This window comes from Caretta caretta, chromosome 2, assembly GCF_965140235.1.
Source record: "Caretta caretta isolate rCarCar2 chromosome 2, rCarCar1.hap1, whole genome shotgun sequence".
Taxonomy (NCBI): Eukaryota; Metazoa; Chordata; order Testudines; family Cheloniidae; genus Caretta; species Caretta caretta.
Window position 1 is genome coordinate 200,051,949 of NC_134207.1, and position 19,353 is coordinate 200,071,301.

General features: G+C 42.9%; 1 protein-coding gene across 1 annotated transcript in view; it reads right to left on the reverse strand.

Annotated features, from left to right (window-relative positions):
* Window positions 1–351: 351 nt before the first annotated feature.
* Window positions 352–19,353, reverse strand: part of NR1D2 (nuclear receptor subfamily 1 group D member 2) — a 32,216-nt gene continuing 13,214 nt past the window's right edge. The window contains exons 3-8 of the mRNA XM_048838568.2: window positions 16,677–16,765; window positions 15,694–15,838; window positions 13,511–14,139; window positions 11,691–11,876; window positions 6,521–6,731; window positions 352–4,416 (exon numbers count right to left, since the gene is read on the reverse strand). Of these exons, the coding sequence (XP_048694525.2) occupies window positions 4,220–4,416; window positions 6,521–6,731; window positions 11,691–11,876; window positions 13,511–14,139; window positions 15,694–15,838; window positions 16,677–16,765 (1,457 nt within the window). The 3' untranslated portion in view covers window positions 352–4,219. The remainder of the gene's footprint in view (window positions 4,417–6,520; window positions 6,732–11,690; window positions 11,877–13,510; window positions 14,140–15,693; window positions 15,839–16,676; window positions 16,766–19,353) is intronic.

A 19,353-nucleotide genomic window follows, 5' to 3' on the forward strand; every position in this document is an offset into this window, starting at 1 on the left:
TTTTTGCAAATACAGACTAACATGGCTGTTCCTCTGAAACTTAACTACAGTGTGACCCACCCTGATGCAGGACTTCTGTACATGTTAGCTGCAACTTCTATGAATCAGAGAGGCTTTTAACACATTTCATTTGCCTCTCCTCCTGTTTACCAGCATACAAGTGGACCCTAGTGATGTTACTTGAGAATAATTTATTAAGACAGGAGACTCTCAGGAGAGTCACCATTTGTGTTCACTTCAACCTAAACAGGAATTCAAAGATTAAGGGCTTGGAAAGCTCTTCAGGGGAAGGATGTAATGATTACTTCCACTTACTTTTAGAAAGTGTTTAACAATTAAACCACAAAACAGTTGGTTAGAAATGATCTTTATTCTCCGTACCTCCCATACAGTTTTCAGATGATGATTCAGAAACAGGATGAGATGCAGTCTATGCCCATGTCCATTTATACTTTAATAATAAATTGTACCCAGATACTGACTACAATATTAGATGTGTTTTCCTTGTAAAAGGTACCATTTATTTCTGTTCGTGCATGAACAACAGGAAATCAGAATTTGGGACCAAGTCAAGGCAAGATCCTCATTTGAAGGGGCACTGTCAACTTGAAATCTAGTTAGTTTCTCCAAATGAATTAAAAGTTGTTTCTCACCTGGCTCTCTGCCTATTTTGGAGGACTTTGTGTCACTTCCCACCCCGCCTCCCTAGGATGCTGTGTGAGAGATTCCCACAAAGTGGGAAACTTCCCAAGGCCAATGCTTAAGTGCTCTGCCTAAAGCTGGGATTCTGCAATGAGCTCCCTGCTGGAGTCATAAAGGTTCTGCGTGGGCACGGGTTTCAGACCATGAGGTGCTCATGGCAGGACTAAAGCAGTGCCAATACACAAAGCAAAATGGCAAGAGGTTTCTCTATTTTCTTTCAACAATGGGGTCTCTGGTGTGGGTGATTTTGTTTAGCAGCAGCAGCTACACAATTTTCAGGGAAGTTTGACAGTGCCCCTTTAAATTGTGTTCCCAGCTCTCCAGAACCGACAGCTTGAAACGACAAACCCTTCACTGACAATCCGCAAATTTTAAATTGGAAAAATCAAAGCTCATTGGTTGCTTTTGGGCGCACTGGTCTCCCTGAGACTAGCTTTATGGAAAACAAACCATGTACCCTACTCAGTTACAATGCAGTGAAGAGGTTTTAAATTAGTATTAAAAGGATAGAAATCTACTCCTACCCTGCTGGTAATCATAAATCATCTTCAACTAACCAAGCATTCATCCACCTTGGAGGAAAAAGCAGTATCTTATACCACTGCAAATCAGCGCAGCTCTACTGACCTTACACCAACTGGCATTCTGATTCCTTGTGCCTCGGCATATGTACTGTCCCTCCCCCATGTAGACTTTATATGTATAGAGATACACACCAGCATGGAAACAGCTTTGTTTGCTAACATAATGCCCATATTTAATCTTTTCAAACCTGTACAATCAGTAACATTTCAATAAATTCATACAGTACGTTATATTAATCATTCCGCAAAGTCCCATCTACAGTACTCACAAATGTCTTGCATGAAGACTATTATCTCAGCATTTAACAAGTGTATAACCAGTGACACAGTAAAAGAGTGAGCTCACAATACATGGCTAAAGTAACTTCTTTCTGAAGTTCAGTTATGGAGTTCATGAAATATGAGCCATTTTGAATAGCTTTTTCTTTTTCATTAAACCTTTTGGCATGAATCTGGGGGTTTTTCAGCTGATGTAAGTTCGATTTGCATTACATGTAGGAAGATTTCATTCAAATGAAATTGCACACATCAGAATATTTATCTATTGCATATATATTGAATCTAACTAAAATTTTAATAAGCAATCCTTACACAGTCCTGGTTATACATTCCTAAAGGCTTAATAATAAAAGTTTTAAAAGAAAGAGAGAGAGAGAGAGAGAGATGGTGATGAGGCCTCTATAAGAAGCCAAAAATCAGGGGTCAGTTTGACCGTCACTTTTGAAACAGGGTATATAAAAGAGCCACCTTCACTCCTTGTAGAAACAAATGATGCAATTGTGCCCTTTCATAAATGTGCATTTTAGAATACACATCAGTGAAGCTTTAAAATAACATTGGTTGAATGCAGTGTTTACAGAAATGAGGGGGAAATGCCCTAGAAATGTAATCTGCTGAAAACATTTTAAAAAGGGGGGCTGTTTTCCAGTGGTTGAAGTAGTTTGAAGCAGGAGGAGAGCTCTCACCCCACCAGCTGAGGAGGAGGGGGAGCTATTGGGAAAGCCCGTGCCCCTCTGCTTTTTGGCAAAGCAAGGATATAGCTGCACTCTTTCCAGATCCCCTTCAGTTTGACTCCCTTGCCATTCACTTTTGGGCAGAACTCATCCCTTTCAACTGAGATTTCTGCTTAAAAACTGATGGCCCCATGTTCATCCTACAGCGCAGCCCAAACCTCCTCTCACCCCCACCACTACCGTTAGCGGCAAAACTGCCATTGACTTGCATGGTGCAGGATCGGATCTCCAGGGCCTGATCCAAATCCTACTGAAGTCATTGGGAAGATTCATACTGACTTCAACTGGCTTTGCAGAAGTCCATAGCGTTTTGAACCTACAAGGTTAATGGGAGTTCTGCCATCAGAAAGTTTGAGGGACTGTGCCCTTACACATCACATTAACCCTTTAGCAACAACCCTCTATCAGTTGACAACAGTTAGTGTTACACAATTTTAAGACCTTAGAGGGTCAAACTTTAACATCAGTCAACTAAACATGAAGGTAAAAAGAGCATTTTCTGCTCCCACAGTATATGACAGTAACATGACTATTTATAATACTACTGCTTTGGCTTTTTAAATCACGAGTCTGTGGTGTCACTTCCTGCTATAACAGAAGAAATTCAACTCCATGAGGAACATTCCCCCTCCTCCCTTTTAGGGTAGAAAGCAGCAGAATACAAAACAGACCCTCAAGTCTGGGAATTTTTCTGTCTGGAATAAACAGAGCCCCAAACCCCCAAAACTCTGTTTTGTTAAGCGAGTCATGATATCCAACAATCGAGTGCACTTGTTTTCCGTACACAAAAAATGTTCTTTAAAAAGCATACAGCTCCAATATTTATATACATATTAAGGCTGGCGGTAAAACAACAGGAAAAGACCAAGGTGTCTCTCAGCTCTGTATTCAAATCTTATTGAGCAGTCAACTAGCAAATTGGTGTAGTGTAAGAAAGAAATGGACACAGAAATATACATGCAAAAAAAACAAAAAAAAAAAACAAAAAGAAAAAACAAACAAACCTGCAATCTGGATATTAGATGGATACACTTTTCCTGAAAATTTTCCTTGATTCTTTAGGAGGAATTGATGGATTCTGTTGCTCATCAGCTATGCTAGTGTCCAACAGCTTTTTAACCACTATCAGCACAAGGTAAGAACCTTAGCTGCAACAAATAATCAATCTAACTAGTACCCTGAACAATTCTCTTTCAGTTAATAGTTCTCGTTATAAAGTTGGACCTGACTGCAATTTTGGTGTCACAGTATTTCTTTTATTAACAAATATAGCATATCAATGCAAATTTGCTGTTTTCTAAAAATTATAAATGGTCAGATAATTAGTTCAGCAATACACAAAGTGCATCTATTTTGGTTCTTTCCATAGAGAACCTGCTTTTGCAAGTTTAACTCCTTCACAGTTTAAAATATTGTGAAGAAATTATGTCTATATTTTTATGTAGAACAATTTATATACATACACAAATATATATATATATATATATATACACACACACACACACACAATTCTGTACTTTATATAGGTCATTAGTTAATTAGTAAGAGCTTTCCAGACAAGCAAGACTACATGCGTTCGATATGGGAAAGCCCAACTGTCATTTCTCTCATTTCCCACACAGCTACTATGCTTTTGATTTTCACCAGAGGAAGCTGACAGGTCTTTCTGTTGAGTGAAAAACTTTACAGTCAACATACTGATGATTCTGGATATTTTGATGAACTCTGAATGTCACGTTGCTAACCACTGGACGTACTCACTCTGAAATGTTATTGCAAGGTTACGGCGTATCAACCAATCACTAAGAGTCAATGAGATTTTCTTCTCCAACAAGTGGTACAAACATATAAATAAGTATTTTAGCACAAAATATACAGCTTAACATGAGGCAAGTTCATGTATAAATAAGAGCTAAAGGCCTATGGGTGAACTTTAAAGGCCAAGAGTTCCTCAGAGTGCATGTTGTTTAAGGAACGCAAGTCAGGTAATTTCAAAAGAAGTTTTGTAAAAATAGAGGCTTCGTTTGGATGGTTTTTCATAATTAAGGTCCTTAGAGCACGAATTAGTGTCTCCTGCAGCGCCTCCACAGAGTTAACATTTTCTATTCCAGATCGATCTAAAGGGAAAGGGAGGGGAAAAAAAAAAACGAGTGGGAGAAAAGGCAGGCAAACATAGCTTGCAGATAAAAAGCAGTTACGAGTCAGTTGTCCACATCAACCAATATAGGAAAAAATGTGAGCCAAGACTTTCAAACCTGGGTGGCTAAAGCGAGTCTCCCACATCCTTATTTAGGCCCAGATTCAGCAAAGCTCAGACACAGGCAGGCAGTCCCATCTCTATTCAGCAAAGCAAAGCACATATGTACTTTACTGAAGAGAGATGGATTTAAGCACATGCTTGAAGGAAAGTATGGGCTAAAGTGCTTTGCTGAATCAGGGCCTTAGCTGCATAATGAAAGTAGCCTAACAGTTTGGAGGTGCTGCACAGCCAGCACCTTCCACTGACTTCAACAGGAACCGCAAGTGCTCAGACCTGATTTTCCGCAGTGCTAAGAAAGAATTTAAGAGCCTAGCTCTAAAGTCCTGTTTTTGACCATCATCTTGGGGAAGCTATTTGAGCCAAGTGTTTGGCTCAGCAGCCACTGATGAATGGAAGCAGAGCCAGTTCAACACTTTACAGGACTGGGCCCTATCTCAAGTTATAGTTAGTTAGCCAGCACTGAGAACAGAACACATCCCGGGAGACTGCTGCACTAAAACATGTTTACTATCTAAAGCTCTCAACATCCTTCCCTTTTTCAAGAAAAAATATTCCACTCAGATTCTGCCTGTCTCAAGCACAGAACGTGGGTGCACAGTTTGTGAGAGCGTCTAAGGAGCCTTTTCCCCACACTCACATGGCTCAGGCAGAAATGCAGCCCTTGTACACTTGGGAGCACAGGGACTGATTCCTTCCCTACGCTCCTGGGGCACGTGGAATCCCAAAGGCGGATGGGAACGGAGACATGGCCACTGCTCCAGCTTTTCTTACGTATTGGCTAGCAAAATGGGGGACAAGGAGAGAAGAAGCTGCATTCCCAAACAACTGTAGAAGCTGGCCAGCAGCCTCCACCTGCTGGTGCTGTTTCGGTTTTTTAAACACTTAATGTATCACAGCAGCAACATTGGAGAGAATGGGATTACTCATCAGTGGGACTATTCAAGTGAATAACTGCTCGCCCATGTGACCCTTAGAAAATGAATTGCTAGGTCCGATGGTGTACTCAAAAATCAATAACCTGGGAACTGTTTAAGGGCCAGTCCTGCATTCCTTACACCCTGGAAACTCCCAGTGATACTAGGAACCACATTGGGAGTTTGGGATGTGGCAGGAATGCAACTTGGGGCCCAAATCTCAACTCCAATATTTTAGCATTTTATGGCAGCAGAAAAACACAATTTGATGGTCTTTAAAGTATTTTATCAAGTTCCAGATAGACTAAAAGTGACAATTTTAGGAAAACTGGGTCAGTTCCAGCAAAGAATTGAGTGTCATGAATTCCCCCTGATTTCAATAGTTAAGGTTGGTCATCATTTTAAAGACTTGATGGGCTCTTCAACTGCATAAGGTATGGTTCATGATGCAGACAACCCTATTGCTAATAGAGGTTCCGATCCAATTGCAGGATAGAGACTTTACCAAAAAAATTGAAACTACTAAGCTATGTACCAGGCTTTGAAGATATCTCTGAGGTAAAAAGGACCTGGTTCTCCAATTACCCACACTGGTGTAAGTCAGGATTAACTTCCCAGAAGTCAAGTTACACCTGTGTAAAATTGGCATAAGCGAGGGGAAAATCGGGCCCATAGTTCCCACTCTCGACCTATTACTTGTCTGGCTGCTGACACTTTTTGGAAAGGATATTTTACTACAGCAGTGAGACAGCAGTAGAGAAAGCCAGATATTTTTCTTTTCTTTTAAACAGACATTTGGGTTCCATAGTAATAGCAGAAAAGTCCTAAATATCTGCAAATCAGAACTGTTTTTCACATATGCAATTTCCCCCTGTCCAGAGCTACAGAAGTTTAAACTACAGGCCGCCAGGAATTTAGAAGAGGCCCATTAAATCCTTCAAGCCAACTTAATTAGGCTTTATATATATATATTTTACAGAGGCCTTCACTCTAATGACAACTGTATTCAAAGTTTGGCAAAGGTATAGATTAACTTTCTTTCCTTACCAGCAGAGACCAGGACAACTGCTGTAAACAAACTCATTTCCTCATCATTAAGTTGCAGGCCACTTAGTTTCTCGCTAAATTCAAACATGGAGTTGAGTAGATCGCCAGCTCCCATTGAATGCAGATCATCCACACTGTACTTCTTTCCACTAAGGAAGGTGACAGTACGTTCCTTTGCATCAAATAAAGATGCAAACCGTACCATTAAAACCTGGCAAAAGAGAGAAAAGAAAATATAGGCAGATTTGTATAGATCTATGAGAAAATAAACTAATTTTACAACTATGTAATAGTTCATTCCTATCACTTATCTTGATTAGAAATAGACAATACCCCACTTAGCTCTAAAGAATGATGCAAGCTACGTCCCTGAAATCTGGGAGAATAAGGAAAATTAGCTGCTGTTTGGGGGTAGAGGGGGAGAAGGGATAGCAGAACTAAAACTTAAGCCTCAGACATCCTGAGCCATAAAGAAAACACTGTTCACAAATGCATCAGTATGAGGACTTGTTTATAGTTACGGAGCAAACAAAAAATTCATGATATTAGAAGAAACGTTTTCTTCGCCCTGTGTGTGTGGGTAGCAAGTAACAGTATCAAGCTAAAAGAAAAGGAGGACTTGTGGCACCTCAGAGACTAAGAAATTTATTTGAGCATAAGCTTTTGTGAGCTACAGCTCACTTCATCGGATGGATCCTCTTCTCGAGTAAACTGGAATAGCTCCATTGATTTCAATGGTGCTATGGTGACTTATAACAGCTGAGGATCTAGCCCATGGTGTGTTGTCTGTAGAAGTACCATGCCACTGCTGGGTTTTTACAGGCAATGTTAGTGAGCCCCGGTGGAAAAGAACAGAATGTGTGTCCTTGGAAAGGCTAACACAACAGAGCTTGAAATTACACCTTGTCTGTAGCTACCAATTGGGGATATATTTTTTGATATAGGTACCTCTTTCTGAGCATTTACAACTGTCAAACTTCGCCTCCTTGTTCTCAGCTGCACTGTGAATTTTTTCCATGTGGAATGGCTAGTAAGGTTCCATTTGCTCAATGTTTAACAACCCCCGACATGTTCCATTGTTTAAATACAATGTGCAGAACTGCTACTTTCTGACTTGGATAAACTAAAACAAACTTCATTTTAAAATGTCTAACTTCTTGCTTTCTGTTATGGCCTTGATTTTTTTCCCCTCTGAAAATCAAAATAGGCTGCTGGTGTGCAGAGACTGCCTGTCACCCTGACCAGTACTGTCTTACTGTTTACTTGCACTCCCCCATCTGTCTGTATCTACCCGTCGTCTCTTGTCTGACCGTCAGAGTGTAAGTTCTTTGGGCAGGGACTGTTGGTAGCACCGGGGCACCTGTATAATGCAAGGTTAGGTGCTTAGGAAAGGGATCCTTGAAGGCCAGTAAGTTGTGGGGGGAACCACCTGGTGTGAAATGCTGAATGGGAGGGAGATTAGGACCAGATCCACAAAGGCATTTGAGTGCCTAACTCCTACTGATCTGGGCCTTAGGCAACTGACTGACAGGCTAGAACTAGGCATGTCCTTCGGCTCATGATTCTCAACTGGACCCTCTCCTGGAGTTAAGCACCTAAGCCAGGTCAGCCCATACCCCAGCAGCCCAAACCCAAGACCTTTCTCATAGAAAACGAGACACACACGCACACAGCTGATCGCCCAGTTGTTAGAGCTCTTATCTGTGCTACGGGAGGCCTGATTTCAAGCCTCTGCTTTGTCTGATTTGGAGCAGGGGCATGAACCAACATGACCCACATCCCAGGTGCTTGCCCTAACCACCAGGCTCCTGGCTTTTCTGGGGGCTTGGTCAATCTCTCCCCTTGAAGTTATTTCATTTATCAGCTATTCATTGGAGCAGGGATCTGAACCTGGGTCTCCCACATCCCAGGGGTGTGCCCTACTCACACAACTTAATCCCATCCCGGTTGTCTCTTATGACAAGCAACGGATCTTAAGCATGCTCTGAGAATGCGTCTAGGAGTGGGCCTCGCTGGGGACATGGGGAAGGAGGAGCAGTCTAGAGGCTTCTGTTTAAGCAAGGGTTTGGTGCAGCTTCTTAGCTGTGGGACAGCATCAGGACCTAGGTGGCTCTGTGCGTGCCTGCAGGTGGAAACTCTATGTGATTAGGCAACAGCTGAGCACTGACTTTGACAAGTTGTAACTGGCACCTAAATGGTGGACTCAGGTGCCTATAGAGGCAGTAAGGCACCTAAATACCCTTATGGATCTGGCCCATGAGCACTATAATATTATGGGTTCACTTTCAACAGAGAAATATATGCTGTGGTGAATTTTAGCACCATGCAGAAGCCTATGCACCAATGAAGCCTGCAAACTACAGTTTAAATAGGACATAAACAGTGGACAGGTCTGGGGCTGGCCTTCTGCAGGGGGGAATTTCACCGCAAGGTGCTGAACACCCCTGCCGCCACCATTTTCTCTGGAAACTGAAAATGCTCAGAATTTCACAGGATCGAGCTCCAGAAGCGTGGAGTCACTGGCCTAAAATAATGACTCTTCTAGGTGAGCAGGATATTAATTCTGGTCTTCAAACCATATGGCCCACTCCTCAGCTGCTGTAAACTGAAGCGCTTGAGGCTATGCTTGTTGACACCAGAGGAGGAGCTCGAGCTAAAATCCAGAGTGTAAAATAAAATCTAGACTCCAGATAGGAATTTTAGATAGTATGTCAAACTGGTGTTTTCAAAAGGGCCTCAACCATTTGTGCTTGTGCGTGACTGTGTCTTGGAAGGCATCTCATTTGTACTCATGTACAAGTACTCACGCACAAAACTACACACAAGTGACTGTACATGTACAAAGAGAGGCTGTACTTAGAAAATTTGGCTCCCCAGTGTTTCAATCTATATTAACCACAGCTCCAGTGCCAGAGGGAAGGTTTAAATTTGCTAATGTGGTGGTTCTGTTTTAAGTTATCCCCCTGCTTGATGAAGGTCTCCGCTCTGTGGAACCTGAGCAGAGCCTAAAACGTGTAGAATTTTTCAGACAGGAATCCGTCTTTTTGTGTAATTCGAGCAAGAGTTTTAATGGTTACTGCAGGCAAAGATGTGCTGGGGAGAGGTGATAGTGTAGGCTAAGTACAAATATGGTAATGAAAACATAAGGCAGGGCACTGGAAGGGGGAGCAGTCAGAAGCAAAGAGAAAGTAGCATAGAGGAGGCCAGGACCTGGATCTGAGTTTCACAGTGTAACAGGTACCTCTCACTCCAACAACTGACCATTCTAGAGCTGTATAATTTAATGCATTATCAGTGAAGAAAGCAAGGGACCCAACAACTTTCCGGAGAAAATAATTTCTTCAGTGCAAGTAAACACACAGTCCTATATCCCTGCTTAAAAATACGTGTTACAGAAACCAGACCTGTCTGAACGAGACCTTGAATTCTGTGGGGTCAGGTTTCCTCCAGTCATGCAAGCTTTAACTCCACTAATAATAGTGTGCATCACACACACAGGAGGACAGGCCCCTAAATAAAGGTCATCAAGTGAGGGACACTGATTAGTTGTAACACCACATCAGGAGTCCTTGCATTATTAACCAGCTGATACCAATTTACGTATGGTACATAATGACCATACGTAAGCATGTCTTGTCATAAAGAGCTGGTGGTGCTAAGGCCCACTATTAATGACCCAACTATCAGCCACACTGCAGACACTATGTAGTATCTACAGCAGGGGTGGGAAAACTTTTTGGCCCGAGGGCCACATCTAGGTATGGAAATTGTATGGCAGGCCATGAACGCTCACGAAATTGGTGGCTGGGGTGCGGGATGGGGTGAGGGCTCTGGCTGGGGATGTGGGCTCTAGGGTGGGGCCAGAAATGAGGCATTCAGGATGCTGGAGGGGGCTCCAGACTGCAGCAGGGGGTTGGGATGCAGCGGGGGAGGTGAGAGCTCTGGCTGGAGGTGTGGGCTCTGGGGTGGGGCTGGGGACGACGGGTTGGGAGTGCAGGAGGATGCTCCAGGCTGGAACTGAGGGGCTCAGTGGGTGGGAGGAGGATCAGGGCTGGGGCAGGAGGTTGGGGTGGGAGGGGGTCAGGGGTGCAGACTCCGGGTGGTGCTTATCTCAAGCAGCTCCCAGAAGCAGCAGAATGTCCCCTCTCTGGCTCTGTGAGCTTCCCTGTCTGCAGTCACCGCCCCGTCCACAGGCACCGCCCAGTCCACAAACACTGCCCCGCAGCTCCCATTGGCCGCGATTCCTGGCCAATGGGAGCTGCGGAGGCAAAATTGGAGCAGCGGGCAGTGTGCGGAGCCCCCTGGCTGCCGCTATTCGTAGGAGCTGGGGGAGGGCATGCTGCTGCTTCTGGGAGCCGCGTGGAGTGGGACAAGCCCCGATCCTGCTCCCCGGCTGGGGCAGGGCAAGCCCTGGACCCTGCTCCCCAGCAGGAGCTCGAGGGCCGAGATAAAACGTCTGGAGGACTGGATGCGGCCCCCGGGCCGTAGTTTGCCCACCTCTGATCTACAGTGTGGGTACTGTATTGCTGAGTAAAGTTCCAGCTACTGACACCAGGGGATACTGGAGGCTCCAGTGACTGCAGTATCCCCAGTTACCACTGGAGGGACTCCTGCACAGATGGAATCACTCCAGCCCCATCAGGTCTTTCTGCAGGAGAGACTTCAGGCAGCAGAGGGAACAGGTGCAGAACAGGGAACTGAGCCTCTGTGGGGCGAATAATTCAGATTAGACCCATAGAAGCAAGGTTGCTGCCTGCAGGTAGCTATTTAAAAGAAATAAATGATGAGTTCTGGGGTGAGGGAGGAGGTGGAGTAGGGTTCTCAGCTGTCTAAGTCTGGGAAAAGGGTTTCTGGTTGAAAAGTTTTGCTGAGCTGACACAAAACCATGAACCCTGCTGGGGCTTAAATTAAGTTAACAGGCTCCAGATGCAAACAAGATCCTCAGCTGGTGTTACCTGTTATAGCTTTATTGACCTTAATGGTTATATGCCATTATACCCATTGAGGATCTGGTTCCATCTCTCTAACGGAGCAATCGCATATCCTGGGGGAAGTTTGATTCTAGATTGAGACACATGCATCTCTATTAATAAGGCGTAAGATTGCTGCACAGTCAGCCCAACATCTAAAGCATGAAGGATGTTGGCAAGGCATTTACTGTGATTCTCACCTCAAATGTCCCAGCCTTTAGAAGATTGACCTGATCATGCTGGGAAAGATTCCGGAACCCTGGAATGCGTTTTGCGAACTCCACCACTTCTTTCACTGCAGGGGTGAAGCTCATCGAAAATTCTTCCCAGACTTCATGGCCAGACTTACTTGGGTCCACAAAGGGAGTCTTGCTCATTGGACAAACCTAGAATTTCCACACACACACACACAAAAAAAACCCTCTTCAAATTATATTCCACATTTTAACCAGTCTTTGAAAGAAGCAGACTTGTTGAGGAAATCATCACGCTAATGATACAACAGATAAAATAGGAATATTCATTAGTTAAGTAACAAGGATATTTCATGCAGCTCCATTAAATATCAGTTTAAAATTTTCCTAACTTTGACTGCTCCAACAATGTAATTAGGGAAAGCTGCTACCATGCAGGGAATCGAAACTGAACACCCCATTTCTGATCTCACTCTCTTTGTCTTCTATAGTTATCCCTGAATCTGCCCTCACTTACTCCACTGTAAACGAGGATCAAAGAATCTAAACTGCTCTTTTACTGCTGGAATGGGCGGGGAAGAGAATGCTGGTGGGAAAGCATGTTCAGACCCTGGCTGTCATCCTGTTGTCATCTCAGGGACAGTTGTGACAAAGACAAACCCCAGTGTCAAGCAAGCTCTGCTCAGAGTTTAGGAGAGTAATCATGATACGCCAGGCTTGTCTGAAATCTAGGCAGACTAACAAGACTGAGAATGATAAGTAACGCTGTAGGGCCTACAGCTACAACTGGAGGTCTGAGCCCCACTGGACTAGGCACTGGCCACATACAATAAAGAAGTAGCTTACAAATAAGGGGATTCTCAGGAAGCTGAGAAAAGCTTGAAGGATTGTCAAAAACTAGGAGGTGGAAAAATGTAGCCAATTTGCACTTGAGGGTTTGCAATTATGGAGCATCACAGAACAAGAACTGAAGTATTTCCTATGTTCCCCCTCCCAGTCTGTTCCATCTAGAAAGGGAGAGAGAGTCTACTTTAAGGAAAAGAGGCAGCTACTGCAAGGTAAAGAGGGGTGGGGGGGATTTAAAAATGGGGCAAAGGGAGGGAAATATGCAGCATTGTTGCTTGACTTAAATCAGTTAGGGTGATCAAAGAGGCTGCGATAAGGAAATGCTTTCTGGTATGATGCTGCTACTGGACACTCCTAGATGAATGGGGATAAAGAAAGGGAGGACCCATACTTGTAAATCCTTTCACTGGCTCAGAGTTTAACTTGTTGTAGGGGTAGAAGGATAGGTTTGTTGTGGACAGCCTAGAACCCTCCAAATCCAAATGTTTTAAGTAGTTTCCATAAAAACACCTGCTCTCAAATAAATAAATCAATAAATCTAGCCCTAATAACTATAAAATTAAATTAAAAAATGACCTGCCTGACAAGGTGAGCAAGTACTAAAAGACCCTGGTAAAAACAGACTTAAATCAACTAGATTGTCTCTAAGGATGAAATCCTGACCCCACTGAAGTCCTCACTGACTTCCAGGAGGCCAAAGTTGCAAATAGACTATCTGGCAGCTAAAAGTCTTGTTAGAAGAACCTTATCAACTGCTTGATTTCAAATCCCATACACAGTGTAAGCCGTTGATCTCTATCTAGTAGTTCTTTGCCCCTAAACTCTGTTTGGTGCTATCTGGGTCTCCACTATGGACCAAATTCATCTGTGTGCAACTTCACTGATTCTGGAGCTACATTTGGCCCCATCTGTATTGACAGATCATTAAAAAACATGGCAAAAAAGTCTCCCTGAACCAGCAACAACAGACATTACTGTACCAGGTGTATTCTCCCTCCAGTGTTGCATGAGTATATATGTATGTTCTCATTTGCCGAAAACCCATCTTCTGGGATCTTTTCACACATTCTTTGAGTATAACCATTGGTAAAGTTCATACAGTGGCCATTTGTGAAACAAACGGTGCGCCCATTTGGATAATGCATTACATGTCTCCCTTTGTATTGTCCAGCAAGAAGTTGCTCACTTTCGGTATAATGGGTGTCACTAAGCCCACTGCTACAATAGTCGCTATTCAAACTATATTGCTCAGGGTTCTTTGGAATTCTTTCCCCGCTCTGGGGCTGCCTGGCCTCAGCTGGGTTTTCTGATTGCTCCTGGTTGTACATGAATGTGTCCTTGTGGGCTCTGGTCACCAAACCAATCACTTCTTCCTTCGCAATGTCAGAGGGAGGAGGAGGAGATGGACTTCTGATGTCTTCCAGCTCTTGTTGGGGTTTGGATGTAAGCTCTTCTTGAGACGATGGCAGCGCTTGCTCCTGATGTTCTGTTAATGTTTCATTTGGCAAGTGACCATTGAACTGGCTGTTCATCATGGTCTTCATGGCACTTTGCATTTCAATCAGCATCCTCTGTTTTTCACGTTTAGGAATGCGGCCAAATCGAACAGCTAAGGAAGGGGGAAAAAAGGGTTTAGTTACCCATGTGCACACCAAATTCAGTCATGAAAACCACGACACACAGAACGGATAATCTTGCCTTTTTACGCTCGGACACTAATCCTGATCTCATTGGCATGGCTGTATATCAGCAGTAACTCCACTGATGTCAGTAAAGTTAACCCAGTGTAAAGCGGGTGTCACATTAGAATCGGGTCCAAGATCATCTTGTTATGCACCACTGTTTATATGTAAAATGAAGGCAGCAAAAAATATAACAAAAGTATCTGTATGTCCCTTTTCTTGGTTATTCTAAACCAGGCCTGGTCTATACACACAGTTGCACCCAAATGTGTGCTTTAAAACTGATGTAGTTAAATCAGTGCAACTTTGTCTGTGGACACTCTGAAATTGCTTTAAACCTGGTTTATATCGCGTTAGCTTACATTTGTAGGGCTAGTTCACCCGACATAGCCAGTTTTAAACCGACATACGTGTGCTTGCCCAGGAGTTTGGCATTTAATTAAACTGGTTTACTTAAATCAATCGGGTACCAGCCTGTGTATAGACAGCCCCATATGGGTTGTAGTCAATGATACTCAGAATGACAGCACAATTCTTTTAAATAAAGTTCTAGGTTAATTTCCCCTGCCCAATGAGTGTTAAATTTGTTCCTGTTCAGTATGAATCTGAGGGAAATAAAAAGTGAAATGTGGGGGGGGTGGGGGGGAGGGAGTTTTCAGCTCAATCAAATTTTGTGCTTTGGAAGCCAAACAAACAATCTACATTTTCAGCACCTCACTAAAAACCATGGCAAAAGGCAGACTTTCAGTGAGGCATACGGTGATTTAGCAGTGCAGTTTCAGTTACCATTAAAGTACTGCAGCTCTGTGCTTTCTCCTTGCACTGAAAACTTACTCCTGAAACTCTACTCTCTGTAATAGCCTTACGTTAAGTGACAATAAAAAGATAGTGTGCTACGGGCCTGACCTAGCTCCTATTAAAAGTCTTTCCATTGACTTCAGTGAGAGCTAGATTGGGCAACATTTCCTTTTGTTTAAAAATTAAAACCTAGGAAATGTATGCAATACACTGGACAGTGTGGTTCAGATTCTTAGCTCAGTTACACCAGTGTAACTCCACAATAACCCCACTGCCACCAAGAATGTTATTTTGGATTTACACCAGTGTAACTGAGATCAAAACCTAGCTTAATACCCACAGAGGAGCTTAAAATATTGTTTAACTCAGTAAAATAAACTAAGACTGTTACATCAAGTCCGTCCATCTAGCAGCTGTAGTGCATCCTATTGTATTCATCCCAACTCCAGATGCTCAGAGAAGGGAGGGCTTTCTTAGCTACTTTATATATGGCGCTCAGTATAGCCACACAGTGAGAAGACTAGCTAATCCACATGTAAGAGACAACAGTAGTGTCAGAGTACAACAGGATTCAGCTGTCCGTTTCTGCCTCCTTACGATCTTTGACACATTCTCTTTTGAGATGGGTGGCATATGCAGCACAATTCACTTTTACAATGTCGTTATTCAATTTAGGAACATACCATCTCTTGACATTCCAACAGACAAACATTTTTTGAAGCGGCACTGCTGGCATCTATTCCTATTCATTCTCATTATAGAGCAGTTGTTATTCTTCAAGCACTTCTTATACTGAATGTTTTGCTGAATGCTTCTTCTGAAAAAACCCTGCAGATAAAAACCACAGCCTATTACCATACATGTCAAATCTTCTATGAAGATCCGGCCATTTGCAAGTGAGCTTCACTTCCTCATATATACTTTCGGAGCCATAAGAAGTAGGTGCCACTCGTAGCAGCTTACAACTTCTCATGACTGGTTTTCTCTCAGACAGTTTTGCTAGCATAGTGAAGCATAACGTGTAAGGAAGAACAAGGTAGGATTAATAAACTGGTTGTTTCCAACTATATATAACTGGTTGTTTCTAACTAATAAATTCTAAAAGTTTCCCCAGCAGTCAAAACTTACGATCCAACTTACGATCTTATTATCCTCGTTATACTGACAGGGAACCAGCAGAGCTGAGAGGTTAAGTGACTTACCCAAGATCACACAGGATACCTGTGGCAGGGATAGAAATAGAATCCAGCTCTCCTGACTCCCAGCCGCGTATTTTAGCCACAAGACCACCTCTTGCACAATGTCTAGCCTCCTACGTTCAAGAAAATAGCTTTCATATAACGCCATTATTGCCAAAAGCTCCTTCACAGAATGGACCATTCATGGTGTTCCAGTGTCTGAGAACAGACCTTTGATCAATCAGTGGACACGCAGGCAACTAGTTTAGTTGTTCCCATGGGAAGGAATGGTGTATTCCCAAGCAGCTTGTCTTTTTAAAGCAACCTGTGTATATTCTAAACTTTCTCAGATTAATGTTTTAATAGATTAATATAAATTTAACTTTTCAACATCATCACCTGCTTACCCCATGATTCCAATTGTTAACTACCCAGTGATCTGAAAACTAGCCAGCATCCACAACAAAAAGGAGACTATTATACTTTACCTTACAACCCTCACAAGCATGCACACCGTAGTGAAATCCTGAAGCAACATCCCCACAGACTTTACACAGGAGGATCATGCCATTAAATTCTAGAAATAGAACAGAAGAAAGTGAGCATGAAAATCCAATGGTAACATTCTCCCTCATAGGCCTTGTCTATTCTGGTGGTGGTACATATGGTACATGTAGCTACACACCCCAATGAAAGAGAGCGTGGTCCTGCTGGAGCCTTTCCCTGCAGTGAGGAAAGGCTCTGGCAGTGGGACACTACATTGCAACATAAATAGGGAGCACTGCTTGGGCACATAGAGAGCCGCAGAGGGTATATACCCTAGGGTTCAGCCGGGTCTCTAGTCTTCTTGCCTAAGCAGTACCTCATTGTCTCCACTGCTATTTATACCTGTGCTAGCTGGGTGTGCAATGTATGTATTCTACATGCCACTGCAAGTGCAGACCTAGCCCTAGAACACACTTCTGCCCCTTAAAATGTGCTTTGCAAATGAGATACTGCAAATCAGTTCAATGTACAAGAAAGAGAGGAGACAAAAACAAGAACACAGGAAAACCCTGCACGACTCAGCAGGGATTAATTTAGGAACAATCGCTGGATAGAATGGGGAGAACACACATACACTGGGCTAACACTGAATTTTTAATAAAAGTAGCATTGCACTCAATGGTAGAAAAAAAAAGTCTGCTTACATTTATGAATTTTAAAAGGATCATTTAGGAAACTAGGTCACCAAAGTTTGGGCTCAATCTGTCTTCCCATCAGGACAAGGAAGCCCATATAAATGTTGCAGTTTCCCCAACTGAGAATAAAGATCTTTTCTTAAAAACAGAAATATTAAAAGACACCGTTAACTTCAAAATCACATGTAGCAAACAAATAAGTTATTTTACCCTTTTTACTAATAAAAACTTTGGCCACATCCTACAATTGACTCCATGCAGGCAGTCCTCCATAGCCACACAGAGCCTCCCCATTGAGATGCACTTGCAGAAACAGGACCTTACATTCTTAAAGGTGAAAGGATTTTCCAAGTCCAATTTGCTTGCCACTTCTTATGCTCTTTCTTTATATTTTGCATGTTTTGTTCCAGCTTGGATAATAAAGAATGGGATGTTTCAAAGTGTTCAGCATTGCCAACTCTGCCAGTGACTTCAGGGGAGCAGAGTTGGACTAATGCTGAGCGCTAGAGCTGGTTGGAAAAATTTCAGTGGAACCATTTTCCACCTGAGACTGCAGTTTCATTAAAGTTCATATTGTAGCCTAAACGATTAACCTGCTTGCTTGCATATATATATCTTTTGTACAAAGGATCTACTGTTAGCAACCCTTCTCTTTTTTGTTTTGGAAAGCTCTAGGATTACTCTCACTAAGTCCCTATCCAATTTCTGTGTGTTTTAAATCCAGTATGTCAGCCTGTACAAATTTAGTTGTAGCTTTAGGGCATCTGGGACAGAACATTCCTGATCTTTTTCTTTCCAGAATTCCCCTGATCAGGCTCCTTCTCGGGCTAATTTATCAGCCTTCCCATTTTCTGTAGCATAGGGGTCTAATTTCCAGTGAGCTTTTTTTTTTTTTTTTTTTTTTACATTTAATCATCCACCTTGGAACAGTGATTGTTACTGATAACCAGCAGATGTATTTCATCAGCGATGCACACTTAATAGGCGTGCCATCTGAAGATGTGAACCCATTTATCTCCCAACATGGTAGAAACTCTGTGAGAGAATTGCATACTCATGCGGAGTCTGAAAACAGATACTTCGGTATGTGGTGGTGATGGAGAACTGCACACAGTACTCCAACACACAAGCCACTGCTGCTAATTCAGCATATTGAGCCAAACGTGGAATACATGAATATGCCTTCTCCCAATGCTCTCCTTTCTCCTCGGGAGGAACTGCATAGATTCCAAATCCGGTACAAGGTTTGCCTCGATGGTAATAACTAGAACCGTCAACAAAGAAATGATACCTAATAATGGAATCTGTCTCCTGTATCAATGGTTGGAAAAGCTTTTGTTTTTCCTCCCCCTTACATCCAATCAATCAAGATCGGGACACGTGTGGCTCTCCTTCATATAGTAGGGCAGCTGGTAACAAAAATGGTGTCCTAATAGGTTTTACTGTAATATCTTTCCCTTGCAGCAGTAATGCCCAGTGGGCTAGGTGAGCATTTGAGACTTGCCCATCTTTTACCCCACTGGACAGTAAGAACTGAAGGGAAGCGTGTGATAAGTGTAATACGATCGGGCTGAGGCCAATTAGAAAAGAAAAGTGTTGTATGGCCCAACTGGTTGCCAATAGGTACTTTTCACAATTGTTATACTTAAGTTCAATTGATGACATTTAAACATGAAGCACAGGCCCCAGGTCCGATTTTCCCACAGCTCACCGCTACCTCCAGATGATAGGGTATTTCAGGATTAGGAGTGATCAACACCGGAGCCTTGAAATGGCTTGTTTTAGCTGGGATACTGCTTCCGTGTGTTGCTCAGACCATTTCCATCAAACACTTTTCTTTAATAGTTGGTACAAGGGACCTGCAATGGAAGCAAAATTGGGAATGAAATCCCTGTAATACCCAGTTAAACCCAAAAAGGATCTTAAAGCCGTTGGGTCCTGTGGTAACGGCAATGTTTGGATTGCATCTACTTTCTGTTGTGCC